The sequence below is a fragment of the Papaver somniferum genome, chromosome 4 (genome assembly GCF_003573695.1).
Source record: "Papaver somniferum cultivar HN1 chromosome 4, ASM357369v1, whole genome shotgun sequence".
NCBI lineage: Eukaryota > Viridiplantae > Streptophyta > Magnoliopsida > Ranunculales > Papaveraceae > Papaver > Papaver somniferum.
In genome coordinates, this window is record NC_039361.1 from 68,327,816 (window position 1) to 68,348,242 (window position 20,427).

General features: G+C 38.1%; 1 protein-coding gene, 1 long non-coding RNA gene and 1 pseudogene across 2 annotated transcripts; 1 reads left to right on the forward strand and 2 right to left on the reverse strand.

The window, feature by feature from the left end:
* The first annotated feature begins 757 nt into the window (after positions 1–757).
* LOC113272659 (uncharacterized abhydrolase domain-containing protein DDB_G0269086-like) lies at positions 758–2,491 on the forward strand. Its single transcript, XM_026522466.1, has 4 exons — positions 758–1,240; positions 1,336–1,531; positions 1,669–1,997; positions 2,117–2,491. Exons 1-4 carry the CDS (start codon positions 758–760, stop codon positions 2,489–2,491), a joined length of 1,383 nt encoding a protein of 460 aa, XP_026378251.1.
* A 36-nt stretch (positions 2,492–2,527) lies between these two features.
* Positions 2,528–6,341, reverse strand: LOC113275807 (annotated as a pseudogene).
* Positions 6,342–6,975: 634 nt separating this feature from the next.
* On the reverse strand, positions 6,976–14,150 carry LOC113275808. The gene is made up of 2 exons (XR_003323780.1): positions 13,912–14,150; positions 6,976–7,719 (listed from the first exon to the last, which is right to left on the reverse strand). It is a non-coding gene; the product is annotated as an uncharacterized LOC113275808 (long non-coding RNA).
* Between the last annotated feature and the right edge of the window lie 6,277 nt (positions 14,151–20,427).

Consider the following 20,427-nt stretch of genomic DNA (forward strand, 5'->3'; position numbering starts at 1 on the left):
AGATTACTCCACAATCTCACGAGACCAATGCATCGGAATCTTCGTGGCGTGTGATAAAAGCCGTAAATTACCACCATTTCATTCTAAAACTTACATTCTTTATTCCATTTTCTTTGTGTTTTCTTCTTTCTCTCATTATCAATTTGCAGTATATTGTATGTTCCCTGATTTTTCAGATTTTCTGGTTTTTAGGTTCGTCGAGAACTGAGCAAGTATTGGCCAGTGCTAGCTGATGAATTGCCAAAGAATGTAGTTATTAACTCCAAGAAGAAGATAGTATCAGCGAGGGTATTCTTTTTCCCTTCAAATAATTGTATTATCCATTTATACACACTCGCCTTGAAATGGTCTTTTTGTTATAGTTTCATTCCTTATGTCCCTCAACATGTTCTTATTCCACCTTCAATCTCGTTTTGACATTTTGCAGAGGGTTCGTCGGACTCCAGCTCCAGTTATCAGTGCTGAATCATGTACCCCAAAGAAAGATTCTAGTTTCAGCCCACTAGTCTTGCATGATTCTGGTGAGATAGAATCCCAAAAGCTTTCCTGTCCTCTGCAACCACAGTCTGAAGCACAATTTACAACAGATATTGCTGCCTTGCAAGGAGAAACCAATAATTCGAAGTCCTCACAAAATTTTGGAAAGGTAAGAATAATTCTTACTTCTACTGAGATGAAAACTCCAGAAGATGCGTCAGAAAAGAAACGCCCGGAAACTAGTAGTATATGTGGGACTACAGGTAAAAAGACCTGAGTCATGTCTGATCTTGGTAAGGCAAAATCTCCTAATCATTTGTTTCCCGTGCCCGATACCTCTACAATAACTCTAGCTGGCGAAGTCTCTAACAATGAGATGACCTCTACCTCAAAAGCTGCTACTTTGCAAGGAAGAACTGATAATTTGAAATCCTCTGAAAGGCTTCAAAAGAAAAGAGAATTAACTACTGACACTGAGATGAAAACTCCAGCAGATGTACCTGTAAAGAAACGCTGGAAACCTAATGGTGATGGAGCTACAGATAACGAGACAAGTAAACCTAAAGGTGTACATGAGGGAGATGTCACTCCTTTGGGAGAACTTGGAGAAATGCTGAGCACAATGGAGTCTCTTATGAAGAGGAAACCTTCTATGCCAATCGAGGAAACGAAGTGGGTAGATTTGCCCGAGTGCTCTGTTGAAGAAAAAATTGCCTATGTGGAGGCTATGTCACCTGCCTTTCCTCAACTCTGTTATTATTCGGTAAGTTGTGTTTTGGTTCCTTTCAAGTGTTGTGGGGCTATAACTTGGGGCACTGATCTGTTTTTGTTTTTTTCCCGGAGCAGGCTGCCCTGTAGAGTAAGTTCGCCTCCGATGTAGTGCAGCACCACAAGCAATTATCTGCCAAAGAGCAATCAAAGCGCGAGGAGACTGAAGCTTTGTGCAATGTTGCAGAGCGCGAGATAGAGAAGCTGAAAGAGAGATTGGTTGCCGCGGAAAAGGAGGTGTCTGCTGCCAACACCAAGGTTAAGCAGCAGGAAGCAAAATACCTAGGTAAAAGCCTTCACTCACATTTTGTACATTTATACAAGCTTGAAGCTCGAGTAGATAAGCATCAGGGTTCTTAAGTTCACCTCTTGAATCAAAGAATATACTGCTCGTTCTCAATAACTAAGTTCATCATGGTCCAGATCTTTGTCAGAGAAATGCCAACTTGGAGGCAGCCAAATCTGCAGCAGAAACTGAAGCTTTGGAAGCAAAGCAGCAGGCAATAGAATTAGGATCGAAAACTGCCAAGTTGGAGGCAGTCAAATCTGCAGCGGAAGTTGAAGCTGCAAAAGAAAAGAAGCAGGCCATAGAGCTAGGATCAAAAGCTTCCAAGTTGGAGGCAGCCAAATCTGCAGCGGAATTTGAAGCTGCAAAAGCAAAGCAGCAGGCCATAGAGCTAGGATCAAACGCTGCCAAGTTGGAGGCAGCCAAATCTGCAGCAAAAGCTGAAGCTGCAAAAGCAAAGAAGCAGGTGATAGAGATAGGATCAAAAGCTGCCAAGTTGGAGGCAGCCAAATCTGCATCGGAAGTTGAAGCTGCAAAAGCAAAGAAGCAGGCGATAGAGCTAGGATTGAAAGTACCAAATTGGAGGCAGACAAATCTGCAGCGGAAGCCGAAGCTGCAGAAGCACCGCAGCAGGCAATAGAGCTAGGATCCAAAGCTGCCAAGTTGGAGGCAGCCAAATCTGCAGCAGAAGCTGAAGCTGCAAAAGCAAAGCAGCAGGCGGTAGAGCTAGGATTGAGAGTTACCGAATTGGAGGCAGCCAAATCTGCAGCGGAAACTGAAGCTGCAGAAGCAAAGAAGCAGGTGGTAGAGTCACAATGGAGAGCTGCCACAGCAGAGAAGAAGGTTATTGACGCACAACAGCTGGTTGCGAAAGAAAGAGAAGAAAGAGAGGCATTGAAGACAACCTTTGATAAATCATTTAAGGAGTTGCAAGAATTTAGTACACTTCTAGGTGGATGAACTACTATTTCTTGTAGATCGTCCACTGCCCATCTTGTTACATGATCATTTCTTTAGTCAGCTGCATTTATGTCTTTGGGAAATCCTGCCAAACCATCTTGCTTCATTTTGTAAGCAACTACTTCTTATGCAATTATTAATTGGTTATCTTTACTTGTCTATGTGTTCCTATTATCAGTGGCCATAGAAAAACCTGTTATTGCTTGAGGAAAAATAATGACAACATCAGTCTAAACATATTCTGCTTTCAGAGTAGGCTATAAATCCAGATACAACAGTAACGCTACAAATCATCTTTAACAGGCATATTTGAACAATAGAGCTTCAAGAATGGTATTACTTGTCTATGTGTTTGCTTTTGTTTTTTTGTTCGGGATCACCTTTATTGTAAGTTCAACCGTTATGGAAATTATAAGCATGGGGTTTCTTGATTTCTTAAGTTGCAGCTCATGTTATAAGCAAGTGAAACAATGTCAACCTGCAAAACTTTCTGCCGAAGCTAAATTGCATTTCATGGTTGCCAAAATTTAGTTTGCCAGTCGGAACTTCAAAATCTTGATTACTTGGTCATTACGTACATAGACTTGACCGTGCAGATTCAAGTTAATTAGTTGATCTGAGCTTCGTAATTCAAAATGTCCAAAAATGGTGAAATCCAGGCTACCGAATCAAAATGATAGGTGTTCAGTTATTCTTCAATGCGGAACTTCGGCACCAGCACATCTTGCAGAAATAGAAGCCGCAGATGGAAAACGTCATATCCTAACCAGGCTGGGCAAGCCTTTGTGTTTGTGTTTTTGCGCATCACAGGTGCCTGCAGCTATGTAAGCAAAATGTACATAGAGAAAATGTTATTTGTGTAACTTGATACTTATCAGAAATTATGGAACGAAAAAGGTTGTTTTTCCTTTGCTTTCTCCGTCTTAACTAGCAAAGATAGTCAAGTTGCATTTGTTTTTCGAATTTTTTGTGCATTGCACGTATCTGCAGCTAGTGAAAGAAGAGTGATAACATCCCTCATATTAGGACGCATAGTAGATTCTTCTTGTAAGCACATTGATGCAATAGAAAGAGCCTGTTGCAGCCTGTGCTTTGGATATTGACCTTGTAATAGTGGGTCTACCATTATTGAGAAGTTCCTTCTGTCATATAGTTGCGGTAGTACCTGTTTCAGCAATAACCATTAACAGGCTAGAACAACTCAAGTTTTAATTAGTCATTGGTTTGATTCTCCGTGGAACTTTAAAGAGAGAAGGGCGCATTACTTACCCATTCAACAAGATTAGGATACCAAAGCGGAAGAGTTTTATCGACTGCTTTCCGTCCAGTGATTAGTTCAAGCAAGACTACACCAAAACTATAGACATCTGATTTAGCCGTAAGTTTGCCAGTCTTGGAATACTCTGGAGCACAATAAACATATGACGGCGGATTCACTACTACCCGTTCTCCTCCTTTAGAGATACGAGTTTTATCACTACCAATACCAATTTTCGGATGAAAGCCTTGATCCAACAGGATATTTTATGATTTCAAGTCCATATGAACAACCGCAGGTTTCACTTTATCATGCAAATACTCTTAACCTTTAGCTACACCAACTGCGATGTTCATCCTCGTATTCCAGTCAAGAGGTTTCTGGTTAGGTGGAAGATCTAATATGACAACACATAATTTTCTTCAAGTTCAGTAGGTTTTACAAAGATGAACAAGTAAACGACTATTAAACTAGTGGAATTACATACCATATAAATGATCCTTCAATGACCCCATCTGCATGAACTCATAAACAAGGAGTTGTTGATCTCCATCCGTGCAAAAACCAGCCAAATTAATAACAGTTTGATGGTTTAGGCGGCTGAGTATCCGAACCTCATTAAGAAATTCTCTGTTCCTCAGAAGCCTGAATTTCTTATGAAGTTGCTTCACTGCAACTACCTATGAACAAAAATAATATAACGTGTCAAGCATCTGTGTTGCAAGCCTATACCCGAAAAACTAAAATGAATGCAGATCCAAAACTACTGACCTGTCTTTTGCTTTTCAAGTAACCCTTACACACTCGACCAAAGTCTCCTTCACCCAAAACTGAATCATCCTTAAAGTTGTCTGTGGCAGCAGTAAGCTCGCCAAATGTGAAAGCCTGAGGTTTTTTAGTATATGGACCAACTTCAATTTGTTGCACAAGAACTGGAATTGGTTTATATGTTTTTGAAGCTAAATGGGAAAGCTCGGTTACAATGTCACTAATAAGAGGTCGCATACTAGGTGTTTCTTGTATACAGTAAGCTGCAAGAATAAAAACATTGCGAACGCTTTGCTCTGGATAATTGCCACAACCATTTCAGTGAGCTTCTGAGGGTTCTGTAGTCGTCCACGAGCCTGCAAAAACACAATCCAAAACATAAATAAAAAAAGGGACATCATTCTTTTCCCATGTTAGACATAAATATAAAGGTACACTTAGGCATCGTCTGACAAAATTCAGTACCCACTGAAATAGAGTATGCTCTTTGCAGCGATGAAAAATGTCGAATGCTTTTTTCCCTGTGATCAGTTCAAGTAAGATAACACCAAAACTATAGATATCAGATTTAGAATTGAGTCGGCCAGTCAGTGCGAACTCAGGAGCACCATAAACAAATGATGGAAAAGCCATCATTATTCATCCTCTGAAAATATGTTGGTAACCACCAAGTGCAAGCTTTGGATGATACCCTTGATCTAGAAATATATTCGATGACTCCATATATCCGTGAAATGCATTAGGTTTGGCTTTATGGTGCAAGTATTCTAACCCTTTGGCTACACCAACTGCTATTTTCATCCTTGTATTCCAGTCCAGTGGCTCCCTCTTGGATGAAAGGTCTAACCATTACACAATTCACACATATAAGCAATCATTAAACTCATGACATCTATGCATACTTATGATTAAGAAGTTAAATAAAGTACCATGTAAATGTTCCTGCAATTGTCCAAACGTCGTCAACTCGTAAACAAGGAATTTGTTATCCCCTTTGTCACAATAACCAAACAAATTTATCAAGTTAGGAGGCTAAACCTCTGAAGTTCCTTAACATAGTCTATGTTTTCTTGATGCAGAGATTTTTTAGCAAGTCATTTCACTGCAACTACCTGTACCATGAGCGAAGAAACAACTGCATTTTATTTCACAAATTGTCATTAGAGCCAAAAGGGAAAAAAAAAAAAACAGTAGTACTAGCAAGTAATCCAGGTTAACTGACCTGTCCAGTGTTACCCAAGCGACCTCTATACACACGACGGAACCAATCTTTATCCAATTTACAATCTTCACTGAAGTTGTTAGTGATGGAAACAAGCTCTTTAAATGTGAACTTCTGGAGCTTGATTGAGTCCCCATCTTTTTTCTCTTGAGATAACAATGGTTCGCGCTCACTATCATCTGCAATGCATTTATGACCAGACTTCCATTTTTCTGCATCCCAAACAGAATTCAGAATGTACACATTTATAAATTAGAGCCTCGAATTCCATTCTCACAAACATTTTGGTATACTCTTTAAAGAAAGAAACCCCATCTACTCAAAATGTCCTTTTTCTTTAAACATTTTGCTAATTAATCTCTAAGTTCGTGTAATACCAACATCTAAAAAACAAATCCTCAGTAATCCATTCAGTAATTAACCAATTTTTTTGGTTTTTATGTATTAACAAAAGAAAATACCTGGAATAAATTTGTTGCATTCAAGAAATGCAAAACACCCGACCATCTAAAAGATCATCAGTCAATCAAAGAACCCTAGAAAGGAAATAATAGGAACCCGAAAGAGGATTTGATTTTGTTTTTGTTAGAATAATTTTAACGTTAGAGAATGAATGACCTTGTATCGATGTGTGATTTAGTGCGTCATTGTGTGTAGTAGTTAAGAGTCATAAAAGGACCAAGTGAATAATAACTGATTTGTTTGACTCACTCAAAAGTTCTCACAGGGAATGATCCTTACTGCATGCCTACATCATAGGCCATGTTCCAACTTCCGATAGTTGGAGTTTGGAGCGTGATTGGAAAAATACGGACATCGAGGGAAGAAAAAGAAAAGGATGTCGGGGGCATGTCGAGAAAAATAAATGTTCCACGCCAAGATCATTTCATTAGGACACATGCCCATTCCTTAGCTTTTTGCAAAAAAGAACGTATTTATAATTACGGAGTCAAGCATGCACACTCCTCTTAAAAGTGTATATTTGATATGTTTATTTGCTTGGTTGATTAGTTAACCGATGGTCCCATTATCCTTCGTATTTAGAATTTTGGTCCTTATTATATATCCTCGTTACGTACTGAGTAAGTGTGCACAAAATCAGAGTCTTAAAGTTAAATTTTAATAAGATTCTAAATATGATGCGTAGACCTTCTCCGGCTAGCTCCCACCGTCTAGTAAACTTATATATCCAAAATATTTATTATTGCTTTTGCCAAATTTTAATCCTGAAAAAAATAAGATGATTTTTTATTTATTTATAAAAGAATGACATTACATTTCCGTTGGTTAGGAAAAATTCCCACCTATCATCACAATTCACGAGGATAAAAAATTTCGGTATAATTTTTTCCCATCCTATTCCCAAAGCTGGAATGTGTAGATTGATGTCATCATGTCCACTAAACCTGGTAGCATAGGCTGCCTTAAAGATATTACGTTTTAAAGTTCTGAAAATACGAAACAAGTTTGTTGCAAAATTTATGAGTTGTTTGTCGATGTTGCCTTCATTTGTTGCATCTTTTTTTCCCACTTGCTTTCCTACTTCGTTATCTCCATCTTTTTTGTTACCTCCTTCATCTTCTGTTGATAACAAAGGTTGAATGCACCAATAAGGAATATTGTTACTCATCCATGAAGACTTCCCACCCTGCACCTGACCCCTGCTTTCCCTATAGTCAATTATTTTCGTCAGTTTATTCCAATAGTTGTAGTTGCTGATCGCTGTCTTATTACAGTTTCTGCTTCACTCTTTTGCAGCAGTGCAAACTCAGCTATGCTGCAACTTCATGCATCACACCAGTTCTACAACCATTCCCTGCTGACCAGCTCATGCAAATCAAAACATTCCCTGTAATCATTCTTCATCTGCATCCGACTCTCCAACTGCAACTGCAACTCCATCGGTTTTAGCTTCAATTCCACCTGCAATTCCAAGTCAGCTTCATCATGACTGCAACCATCACCGCGCTTCAATTCCACCTGCAATTCCAAGTCAGCTTCATCATGACTGCAACCATCACCGCGACAACAGCACCACTGGAACCATTGCACACAATATCAGTTCTTACAACTCAAACACAACCCATTTGCTCAACTCGAAACCACCTCCCTGAGTTCAATTTCTCCTTTTCCATGACATGGCACCACCAAGATGTGTTACCAGTTCCACCAGCACCCATCAACCATCTTCAATAGACACCAGAAACAGCAGCATAACACTCTCTTCCTTTCTCAGCTCAAACCCTTTAGCACAACCACCATCTCAGCTTCTTTGTTGACTGCAACATCTGTGCACAAACACACACAGCACCTGTGACTATCATCTTCTCCATATCTGTTAATCCACCAGCTCAAGAATGAGCTCTTAACCCTTCTTGTTCACCACCTATTCAACTGCAATACCACTTCTCAATCTTTTCCTCCGTCTCCATTTGCAATTCAATTCAACCAAATAACAGCAGCAACTTGAACTCTTACTGCCTTATTGCACTGCTACAACTGTAACTTACTACACCTCCACAATTCAATAAACTTGAAGCTGTTTCACACCCATTACTCCATTTTTGATTCCATCAACTGCACCATCTCTCCAAGCCTATCAAACCCATGAATTTCAACCACCTGAGTCATGCTCCATCTTCTTCTTGAATTATTGTTCAATACCTAATTCTTCATCTGAAACTTAAACCCTAACAGCCTTCACATCTCAGCTCAAGAACTGCATCATCCTCTTCATATCTGTGAGGTTCGTTTGTAACAAACCCTAACAGATCCATTTCAGCAACCAAATCCATTGAGACAACATCAACAGTATCCATTCTTCACCTTTAATCATCCACCAAAAGCTGAGCACCACCGAACCCTTAATTGAATCCATCTCAGACTTCCATCTTTTCTTTGAACTCAACAGACCTCCATTCTTAATTGATTTCTCGCTGCCACCTCTTTAAGATTCAATTCAAAACCCATTTAATTCATGGCAGAAGTAGCTTCACCATCTTTCGATTTCGCCAAACCCTTAACTTCAATTTTCAGATCTCAAATCTTCTTATCTTGGTTGTCTGCAATTCAACCCCTTAATTTGACAGCAACAACCAACTCGATCCATTGCCATAAACCCATTTCAATCCCCATCAGTCTCATGGTTCTTCACAGATCCTTTCCTCGATCTCTCTTTCTGCCATTAATGGTGCGGCTGAAGCTTCTTCCATTTTCTTTCTTTCAGATGCAAATGATTGAGAGAATTGATTTCTCTCGATTCAAGTTAAAGAGGTATGGCCGGATAATAACACCCATTCATAAGAGCCACCCGGTTCATATATGGCCAGTCGGTTTCAAGGAACTGATTGCCTAATTCTTCGACTCTACTGTCAGTTATGGGCAACTGACAGTTCATTCTTCACCTCCTCCTTGTGCGACCTAGCCTGATCCAAATATCACTCGCATGTGAATTGATCTTTTATCCCTTTTCGCTCTAAATGGACGTTGTCTCCTTCTTTTGCTCATAATGACTCCATTTCACCTAATAAGCTCAAAAGCAAACATAAGATACATAATTTACAAGAAAAGTAGCAAAGAAAGCATAAATACTAGATATAAAATTAGGTGTTCCTATCAAATTCCCAACACACTTAGACTTTGATAGTCCTCGAGCAAATCAAACAAAATAATTCCAAAACATACATACAACTCCGTGTTGCCGAGGATACGGTTACTCTTAGCATGAATAACAGGCCTTTGAACCCTAGGTGTCCCTGGTGGACGAGTTATAGTCTCGTGAAGGTTTACAAGAGGTCTACCTACAAAACCTATATTTCCAACTCCAGCTATCTGTGACAAATCTATGAACGAATCCAAAATGGCTATTGGAGGAGGTACCATGATGCGAATCCAATTAATATATATAAATTAAGCTCTGTTAAGAAAGTAAACAAGCCACAATCTCGGAAACTAACAAACCACAATCACAAATGAATAGATAAAGAAGATGGAAATATATATAATGGTTGCGATATTTACTAAAGTGATCGATGTTTCCCATATCTGTCTGAAGGTCATGCCAAGATGAACCTATGGCTCCTATTGGATTGAGCTACTGGTCTGAATTCTAATATCAACACACTGGCATATACAAGGGAACCAGCAGTCAATAACTTAAATCTGGATCGACTCACTGGCATATACAAGGGAACCAGATCGATTTTATTGCAACCATAACAATTTTTTTTTTTTTTTGACATCATGATTGGATCTTTTGGATCCAAGCGCATGCTTCTTGTCAGCAGATTACATGGTAATTCCCTTGGATCCTGCACTCCACGCTTGCTTAGGCGACGGAGACAGGGAGAACACACACATATTGCTTCATCCAAGTGTCAAATTTATTCCGTTTGGTCAATTGGTCGGTCTTTTTTTTATTATTTTTTTATTTTTGTTTGTAGTAACTCAATCACACTATTTCATCCTAGCAACAATAACAATTCGATGTTAGTGACCCACCAAATCACATAGATATAACATAAAGTTTGCAAAAATAAAACAGAAAGTCATATGGTGATATTCTGAGATATGGTAACAACTTTCATATTATTTCTAACACTTGAATAATTTTGTCCCTTGTAGTTAATGGGTTTCTCAACTCCCGCAGCCAAGATGGTTCCATCCATTTGGATTGATAGTGTCATCCTAAAGGCACATATTTCTACGTTTCGGAGTGTATAAAGCATTTTTTTTAATCATAAAAGGGAAAAACTAACAAGGCTAAAAACTCTAAATGCGAAAACAGTCCCTCACACTTAAACTTTACATTGTCCTCGATGTAAATTAAGTCATCCAAAGTAAAATTTAAGATGGGAAATTCATAACATGATATATATACACAATAAAAGAAAATAAAATAAAATGCATGATAAAAAACTGATATTCCAACTCATAGCTATTCTGAAAAATAGAGGATAAACACTAAACAAGCTATTTAGTTGGCATCTAATCCCAACTCAGCCAATATATATACCTCATTCAAGAAAAAATTCCATCTACTTAGAAAGGCTAGTGTTTATTCTAAATTGTTCAAAAATTTCTAAAAGTTGGATTTTGATATGCAAATATCCAAAATAAGAAAATAAAGATAAAAGACTTGAGAAATAAAAGATAGAGATAGATACACAAAACCAGTGGGTTGCCTCCCATTTAGCGCTTGGTTTAAAGTCGTCAGCCCGACTTGCAAGACCGATTCCCCATACACCAATAACCTGAAAAGTTGAGGATCCTTCCATAGAACCTGTTTTGCAAACACTAGCTTCGCACACATATTAGTAATATAAAACAGAAACGAAGCTATTAACCGATAAAAGTTTCCCCCAGACTTATTCTTGTCCACACTTGGAAGTGGATATAAAATATAGAATTCGGGAACTTTCATGGTTTCTTGTTCACAAACCTGCATAGCATGAGAATCAAATGTTTCCAATGGCGGATATCGAGAAACAAAGTCATTCAACAATGTTTTCGAAGCACATACATTCAAACCAATAAGAGATAAAGGAGAAGAAACAATATGCAAAGGGTTGAAAACCTTGCACAATCTCTTGTATTACGGAATCCTCTTCATCCTTGAAAAACTCAAGTGAGTTATTCACCTCTTTTATATCATGGTCCTCTATCAAACCTTGCAACCATTCTTCGTTTGTTTTGCCTTAACCAAAGTCTCGACATAAACATCATCATTACAATCTTTGCAAGCTCAATTGGGTCTTCCACAATATTGGTCATATCGGTTTCATTCTCAACACACTCTTCTTTGTTATAAGGCACATACTCTGCGGATTCAATCTCTCCATAAGGAACTTTTTAAGAACACGCATTGCATCATCCTCAAGCTCTACCTTTTGAATAGGTTCTTGATCATTATTAAGATCAATGCTTGAGTAAGCTGCACTAGTGTCATCATATTCCTTTTCATCTTCACCTTGATCGCAAAAAGCTCCATTGTACACTCCTCGGGGATGTCACCATAAATGGTTCAAGCGTTGTACTTTCATAGTCATCGTCACTATCATAGTGACATAAGATTGGCTACCACTTCCCAAAGATTGGTCTTTCGCAGAATTTGCATGTCCTCTTTGTATTCTTCAATGCCTTGTCTTAAAATGGAAACACCTTTTTGAAGTCTTGGAGTGATCCATCCAAATTTGAAAATAGTGTTCCATTTGTTGGTAAAGCTCGTTCGACAAGGAAAAAAGAATCACTTCTATTGTTAGGCCAATTATCTTCCCTTGAATGGGTGAATGATCATAACTACGATCAGAAATTGGGCCAAACATACTATTAGCATATTCGGTCGACGAAATTGGTTCCACGCTTGGTTGTCTACAAACTGACTCCATGCCCACCATAAATTGTTGCATCTCATCTACCAAACTCGAAGAAATATGAATAGGAGTACAACTAGTCTCCCCCTTGTGGTTGCTCACTTACATACTACCGTAAGAAGGTTGGTATGTATGAGAATAACTCAAAGGGTACGTGGAATATTGACCATAACCAAAGGATTGGTTTTGATTGTATTCCCCATAAGGGTGATAGTTGTCATAATTTGTTGAGGTTGATAACCGTACCCATTGTTCCAATATGCTCCGTCCATAGAAATTGGTACCTGAAACAAGAGTTCTCAAAACTATGTCAAAATCATAAAATAAGAAAACAAAAGAGAAACAAAACTAAAAACAAAAAAGAAACCAAAAACAAGTGACAACCGCTGCCTCCCCGGCAGCGGCGCCAAAATTTGATCGCTGTCGTATGCGTCAAAAATAAATTACACTTTCTTACTACTCAAAATATAAATATAGCAAGGGCAAGAGAGAATCGTTCCCACAGAGAGGACTAAGGTTGTCAAATTGTTTCGGTTTCCTATAAATACCAATGAGAGTTTTCTGATTTTTATGTACTAAAATAAAATAAAAACAAAACAAGAAATAACAAGCAAATCAAATAGAACAATATTGGTTAAGGATTCATCTTCATTCACAAACATGATTTTTAACAATAACTAGAATTGATATTTAATCTTTCTTTTATCAAAAGTCCTAGGATACCTTGATCGCAAGAACATCCCGCTAATTCCCTAATTTCATCACAACCACATTAAAAGATGCATATGTGAATTCTTCCTAGAAAGCAACCCAAAGTGTAAAAGCACAATTAAGTTTAACTCCCTAAAATCTTTAAGATTTATGGAATAAGACTAATCAAAACAATCGAACGTGTAAAAGCACTAATCCGATTTAACAAAGGTTATGCCTCACTTGTGACTACTAGGATGTATCACTACAAGCAATAATCACAATTATGCTACTTGTAATCAGGAATCTATCACTTTTGCGTATAATAAATCCTAATCTACCAATAGGATGAAAACAAACTCGATTGATTCTAGACTCAACCAAACAAACATTCAAATCATGTAACAATATTAATGGTGAATCATAAACGATAATAGGAGACAAAACTAATTCATTGCATAAAAACCCATATTTGGAAATCCAACTTATTCCTTAAACAATAATCAAATTAAGTACTCATGGCATAGGAGTTCATCACAAAAATAAAGAGAAAATTCATGTTTCTAAACCCCAGGCAAAAATAGAAGATGAGGAAGAGATATATCTTCTAAAAATTGAGAGAGGTTCCTTTTATATTTTTTTCTTTCTCCACTGATTTGTTGTATTTAGGTCACGCCCGAAAATCAGTCTTTGGCACAGGCCATGAGTGAAGCCCAATCGAAACAGGTGCAAGTTCTTCTCTGGATCGAACCGGGTCAGGTGAGTCGAATTGGATCACCGAGGCGACTCGGCAGGATAAAATCTGACAGAGTTTCCCTGTTTTCCTGCAATTCTCAGACTAATTATGGCCAGTTCTTTGCTTCCCTGCACAATATAACATTCATCTAACACACTCATTCATCCAACCACCAGTTCTTATTACAGTTTCTGCTTCACTCTTTTGCAGCAGTGCAAACTCAGCTATGCTGCAACTTCATGCATCACACCAGTTCTACAACCATTCCCTGCTGACCAGCTCATGCAAATCAAAACATTCCCTGTAATCATTCTTCATCTGCATCCGAGTCTCCAACTGCAACTGCAACTCCATCGGTTTTAGCTTCAATTCCACCTGCAATTCCAAGTCAGCTTCATCATGACTGCAACCATCACCGCGACAACAGCACCACTGGAACCATTGCACACAATATCAGTTCTTACAACTCAAACACAACCCATTTGCTCAACTCGAAACCACCTCCCTGAGTTCAATTTCTCCTTTTCCATGACATGGCACCACCAAGATGTGTTACCAGTTCCACCAGCACCCATCAACCATCTTCAATAGACACCAGAAACAGCAGCATAACACTCTCTCCTTTCTCAGCTCAAACCCTTTAGCACAACCACCATCTCAGCTTCTTTGTTGACTGCAACATCTGTGCACAAACACACCACAGCACCTGTGACTATCATCTTCTCCATATCTGTTAATCCACCAGCTCAAGAATGAGCTCTTAACCCTTCTTGTTCACCACCTATTCAACTGCAATACCACTTCTCAATCTTTTCCTCCGTCTCCATTTGCAATTCAATTCAACCAAATAACAGCAGCAACTTGAACTCATACTGCCTTATTGCACTGCTACAACTGTAACTTACTACACCTCCACAATTCAATAAACTTGAAGCTGTTTCACACCCATTACTCCATTTTTGATTCCATCAACTGCACCATCTCTCCAAGCCTATCAAACCCATGAATTTCAACCACCTGAGTCATGCTCCATCTTCTTCTTGAATTATTGTTCAATACCTAATTCTTCATCTGAAACTTAAACCCTAAACAGCCTTCACATCTCAGCTCAAGAACTGCATCATCCTCTCATATCTGTGAGGTTCGTTTGTAACAAACCCTAACAGATCCATTTCAGCAACCAAATCCATTGAGACAACATCAACAGTATCCATTCTTCACCTTTAATCATCCACCAAAAGCTGAGCACCACCGAACCCTTAATTGAATCCATCTCAGACTTCCATCTTTTTTTGAACTCAACAGACCTCCATTCTTAATTGATTTCTCGCTGCCACCTCTTTAAGATTCAATTCAAAACCCATTTAATTCATGGCAGAAGTAGCTTCACCATCTTTCGATTTCGCCAAACCCTTAACTTCAATTTTCAGATCTCAAATCTTCTTCTTGGTCTGCAATTCAACCCCTTAATTTGACAGCAACAACCAACTCGATCCATTGCCATAAACCCATTTCAATCCCCATCAGTCTCATGGTTCTTCACAGATCCTTTCCTCGATCTCTCTTTCTGCCATTAATGGTGCGGCTGAAGCTTCTTCCATTTTTTTTCTTTCAGATGCAAATGATTGAGAGAATTGATTTCTCTCGATTCAAGTTAAAGAGGTATGGCCGGATAATAACACCCATTCATAAGAGCCACCCGGTTCATATATGGCCAGTCGGTTTCAAGGAACTGATTGCCTAATTCTTCGACTCTACTGTCAGTTATGGGCAACTGACAGTTCATTCTTCACCTCCTCCTTGTGCGACCTAGCCTGATCCAAATATCACTCGCATGTGAATTGATCTTTTATCCCTTTTCGCTCTAAATGGACGTTGTCTCCTTCTTTTGCTCATAATGACTCCATTTCACCTAATAAGCTCAAAAGCAAACATAAGATACATAATTTACAAGAAAAGTAGCAAAGAAAGCATAAATACTAGATATAAAATTAGGTGTTCCTATCAAATTCCCCAACACTTAGACTTTGATAGTCCTCGAGCAAATCAAACAAAATAATTCCAAAACATACATACAACTCCGTGTTGCCGAGGATACGGTTACTCTTAGCATGAATAACAGGCCTTTGAACCCTAGGTGTCCCTGGTGGACGAGTTATAGTCTCGTGAAGGTTTACAAGAGGTCTACCTACAAAACCTATATTTCCAACTCCAGCTATCTGTGACAAATCTATGAACGAATCCAAAATGGCTATTGGAGGAGGTACCATGATGCGAATCCGAATTAATATATATAAATTAAGCTCTGTTAAGAAAGTAGAACAAGCCACAATCTCGGAAACTAACAAACCACAATCACAAATGAATAGATAAAGAAGATGGAAATATATATAAATGGTTGCGATATTTACTAAAGTGATCGATGTTTCCCATATCTGTCTGAAGGTCGATGCCAATGATGAACCTATGGCTCCTATTGGATTGAGCTACTGGTCTGAATTCTAATATCAACACACTGGCATATACAAGGGAACCAGCAGTCAATAAACTTAAATCTGGATCGACTCACTGGCATATACAAGGGAACCAGAAGTCGATTTTATTGCACCATAACAATTTTTTTTTTTTTTTTGACATCATGATTGGATCTTTTGGATCCAAGCGCATGCTTCTTGTCAGCAGATTACATGGTAATTCCCTTGGATCCTGCACTCCACGCTTGCTTAGGCGACGGAGACAGGGAGAACACACACATATTGCTTCATCCAAGTGTCAAATTTATTCCGTTTGGTCAATTGGTCGGTCTTTTTTTTATTATTTTTTTATTTTTGTTTGTAGTAACTCAATCACACTATTTCATCCTAGCAACAATAACAATTCGATGTTAGTGACCCACCAAATCACATAGATATAACATAAAGTTTGCAAAAATAAAACAGAAAGTCATATGGTGATATTCCGAGATATGGTAACAACTTTCATATTATTTCTAACACTTGAATAATTTTGTCCCTTGTAGTTAATGGGTTTCTCAACTCCCGCAGCCAAGATGGTTCCATCCATTTGGATTGATAGTGTCATCCTAAAGGCACATATTTCTACGTTTCGGAGTGTATAAAGCATTTTTTTTAATCATAAAAGGGAAAAACTAACAAGGCTAAAAACTCTAAATGCGAAAACAGTCCCTCACACTTAAACTTTACATTGTCCTCGATGTAAATTAAGTCATCCAAAGTAAAATTTAAGATGGGAAATTCATAACATGATATATATACACAATAAAATAAAATAAAATAAAATGCATGATAAAAAACTGATATTCCAACTCATAGCTATTCTGAAAAATAGAGGATAAACACTAAACAAGCTATTTAGTTGACATCTAATCCCAACTCAGCCAATATATATACCTCATTGCCAAGAAAAAATTCCATCTACTTAGACAGGCTAGTGTTTATTCTAAATTGTTCAAAAATTTCTAAAAGTTGGATTTTTGATATGCAAATATCCAAAATAAGAAAATAAAGATAAAAGACTTGAGAAATAAAATGATAGAGATAGATACACAAAACTAGTGGGTTGCCTCCCATTTAGCGCTTGGTTTAAAGTCGTCAGCCCGACTTGCAAGACCGATTCCCCATACACCAATAACCTGAAAAGTTGAGGATCCTTCCATAGAACCTGTTTTGCAAACACTAGCTTCGCACACATATTAGTAATATAAAACAGAAACGAAGCTATTAACAGATAAAAGTTTCCCGCAGACTTATTCTTGTCCACACTTGGAAGTGGATATAAAATATAGAATTCGGGAACTTTCATGGTTTCTTGTTCACAAACCTGCATAGCATGAGAATCAAATGTTTCCAATGGCGGATATCGAGAAACAAAGTCATTCAACAATGTTTTCGAAGCACATACATTCAAACCAATAAGAGATAAAGGAGAAGAAACAATATGCAAAGGGTTGGATAAACCTTGGACAATCTCTTGTATTACAGAATCCTCTTCATCCTTGAAAAACTCAAGTGAGTTATTCACCTCTTTTATATCATGGTCCTCTATCAAACCTTGTAACCATTCTTCGTTTGTTTTTGCCTTAATCAAAGTCTCGACATAAACATCATCATTACAATTCTTTGCAAGCTCAATTGGGTCTTCCACAATATTGGTCATATCGGTTTCATTCTCAACACACTCGTCTTTGTTATAAGGCACATACTCTTTTGCGGATGCAATTCTGTCCATAAGGAACTTTTTAAGAACACGCATTGCATCATCCTCAAGCTCTACCTTTTGAATAGGTTCTTGATCATTATTAAGATCAATGCTTGAGTAAGCTGCACTAGTGTCATCATATTCCTTTTCATCTTCACCTTGATCGCAAAAAGGCTCCATTGCACACTCCTCGGGGATGCCACCATAAAATGGTTCAAGCGTTGTACTTTCATAGTCATCGTCACTATCATAGCTGACATAAGATTGGCTACCACTTCCCAAAGATTGGTCTTTCACAGAATTTGGCATGTCCTCTTTGTATTCTTCAATGCCTTGTCTTAAAATGGAAACACCTTTTTGAAGTTCTTGGAGTGATCCATCTAAATATTGAAAATAGTGTTTCATTTGTTGGTAAAGCTCGTTCGACAAGAAAAAAACAGAATCACTTCAGTATTGTTAGGCCAATTATCTTCCCTATGAATGGGTTAATGATCATAACTACGATCATAAATTGGGCCAAACATACTATTAGCATATTCGGTCGACGAAATTGGTTCCACGCTTGGTTGTCTACAAACTGACTCCATGCCCACCATAAATTGTTGCATCTCATCTACCAAACTCGAAGAAATATGAATAGGAGTACAACTAGTCTCCCCTCCTTGTGGTTGCTCACTTACATACTTACCGTAAGAAGGTTGGTATGTATGAGAATAACTTAAAGGGTACGTGGAATATTGACCATAACCAAAGGATTGGTTTTGATTGTGTTCCCCATAAGGGTGATAGTTGTCATAATATTGTTGAGGTTGATAACCGTACCCATTGTTCCAATATGCTCCGTTCATAGAAATTGGTACCTGAAACAAGAGTTCTCAAAACTATGTCAAAATCATAAAATAAGAAAACAAAAAGAAGAAACAAAACTAAAAACAAAAATAAGAAACCAAAAACAAGTGACAACCGCTGCCTCCCCGGCAGCGGCGCCAAAATTTGATCGCTGTCGTATGCGTCAAAAATAAATTACACTTTCTTACTACTCAAAATATAAATATAGCAAGGGCAAGAGAGAATCGTTCCCACAGAGAGGACTAAGGTTGTCAAATTGTTTCGGTTTCCTATAAATACCAATGAGAGTTTTCTGATTTTTATGTACTAAAATAAAATAAAAACAAAACAAAGAAATAAACAAGCAAATCAAATAGAACAAATATTGGTTAAGGATTCATCTTCATTCACAAACATGATTTTTAACAATAACTAGAATTGATATTTAATCTTTCTTTTATCAAAAGTCCTAGGATACCTTGATCGCAAGAACATCCCGCTAATTCCCTAATTTCATCACAACCACATTAAAAGATGCATATGTGAATTCTTCCTAGAAAGCAACCCAAAGTGTAAAAGCACAATTAAGTTTAACTCCCTAAAATCTTTAAGATTTATGGAATAAGACTAATCAAAGCAATCGAACGTGTAAAAGCACTAATCCGATTTAACAAAGGTTATGCCTCACTTGTGACTACTAGGATGTATCACTACAAGCAATAATCACAATTATGCTACTTGTAATCAGGAATCTATCACTTTTGCGTATAATAAATCCTAATCTACCAATAGAGATGAAAACAAACTCGATTGATTCTAGACTCAACCAAACAAACATTCAAATCATGTAACAATATTAATGGTGAATCATAAACGATAATAAGGAGACAAAACTAATTCATTGCATAAAAACCCATATTTTGGAAATCCAACTTATTCCTTAAACAATAATCAAATTAAGTACTCATGGCATAGGAGTTCATCACAAAAATAAAGAGAAAATTCATGTTTCTAAACCCCAGGCAAAAATAGAAGATGAGGAAGAGATATATCTTCTAAAAATTGAGAGAGGTTCCTTTTATATTTTTTTCTTTCTCCACTGATTTGTTGTATTTAGGTCACGCCCGAAAATCAGTCTTTGGCACAGGCCATGAGTGAAGCCCAATCGAAACAGGTGCAAGTTCTTCTCTGGATCGAACCGGGTCAGGTGAGTCGAATTGGATCACCGAGGCGACTCGGCAGGATAAAAGTCTGACAGAGTTTCCTCTGTTTTCCTGCAATTCTCAGACTAATTATGGCCAGTTCTTTGCTTCCCTGCACAATATAACATTCATCTAACACACTCATTCATCCAACCACCAGTTCTTATTACAGTTTCTGCTTCACTCTTTTGCAGCAGTGCAAACTCAGCTATGCTGCAACTTCATGCATCACACCAGTTCTACAACCATTCCCTGCTGACCAGCTCATGCAAATCAAAACATTCCCTGTAATCATTCTTCATCTGCATCCGAGTCTCCAACTGCAACTGCAACTCCATCGGTTTTAGCTTCAATTCCACCTGCAATTCCAAGTCAGCTTCATCATGACTGCAACCATCACCGCGACAACAGCACCACTGGAACCATTGCACACAATATCAGTTCTTACAACTCAAACACAACCCATTTGCTCAACTCGAAACCACCTCCCTGAGTTCAATTTCTCCTTTTCCATGACATGGCACCACCAAGATGTGTTACCAGTTCCACCAGCACCCATCAACCATCTTCAATAGACACCAGAAACAGCAGCATAACACTCTCTTCCTTTCTCAGCTCAAACCCTTTAGCACAACCACAATCT

Coding starts and splice junctions, on each gene's coding strand:
- LOC113272659 (XM_026522466.1), top strand. CDS start 758: ATGTCTGATCTTGGTAAGGCAAAATCTCCTAATCATTTGTTTCCCGTG. Junction 1,241..1,335: donor CTCAACTCTGTTATTATTCG/GTAAGTTGTGTT, acceptor GCTGCCCTGTAG/AGTAAGTTCGCCTCCGATGT. Junction 1,998..2,116: donor CTGCAAAAGCAAAGAAGCAG/GTGATAGAGATA, acceptor ACCAAATTGGAG/GCAGACAAATCTGCAGCGGA.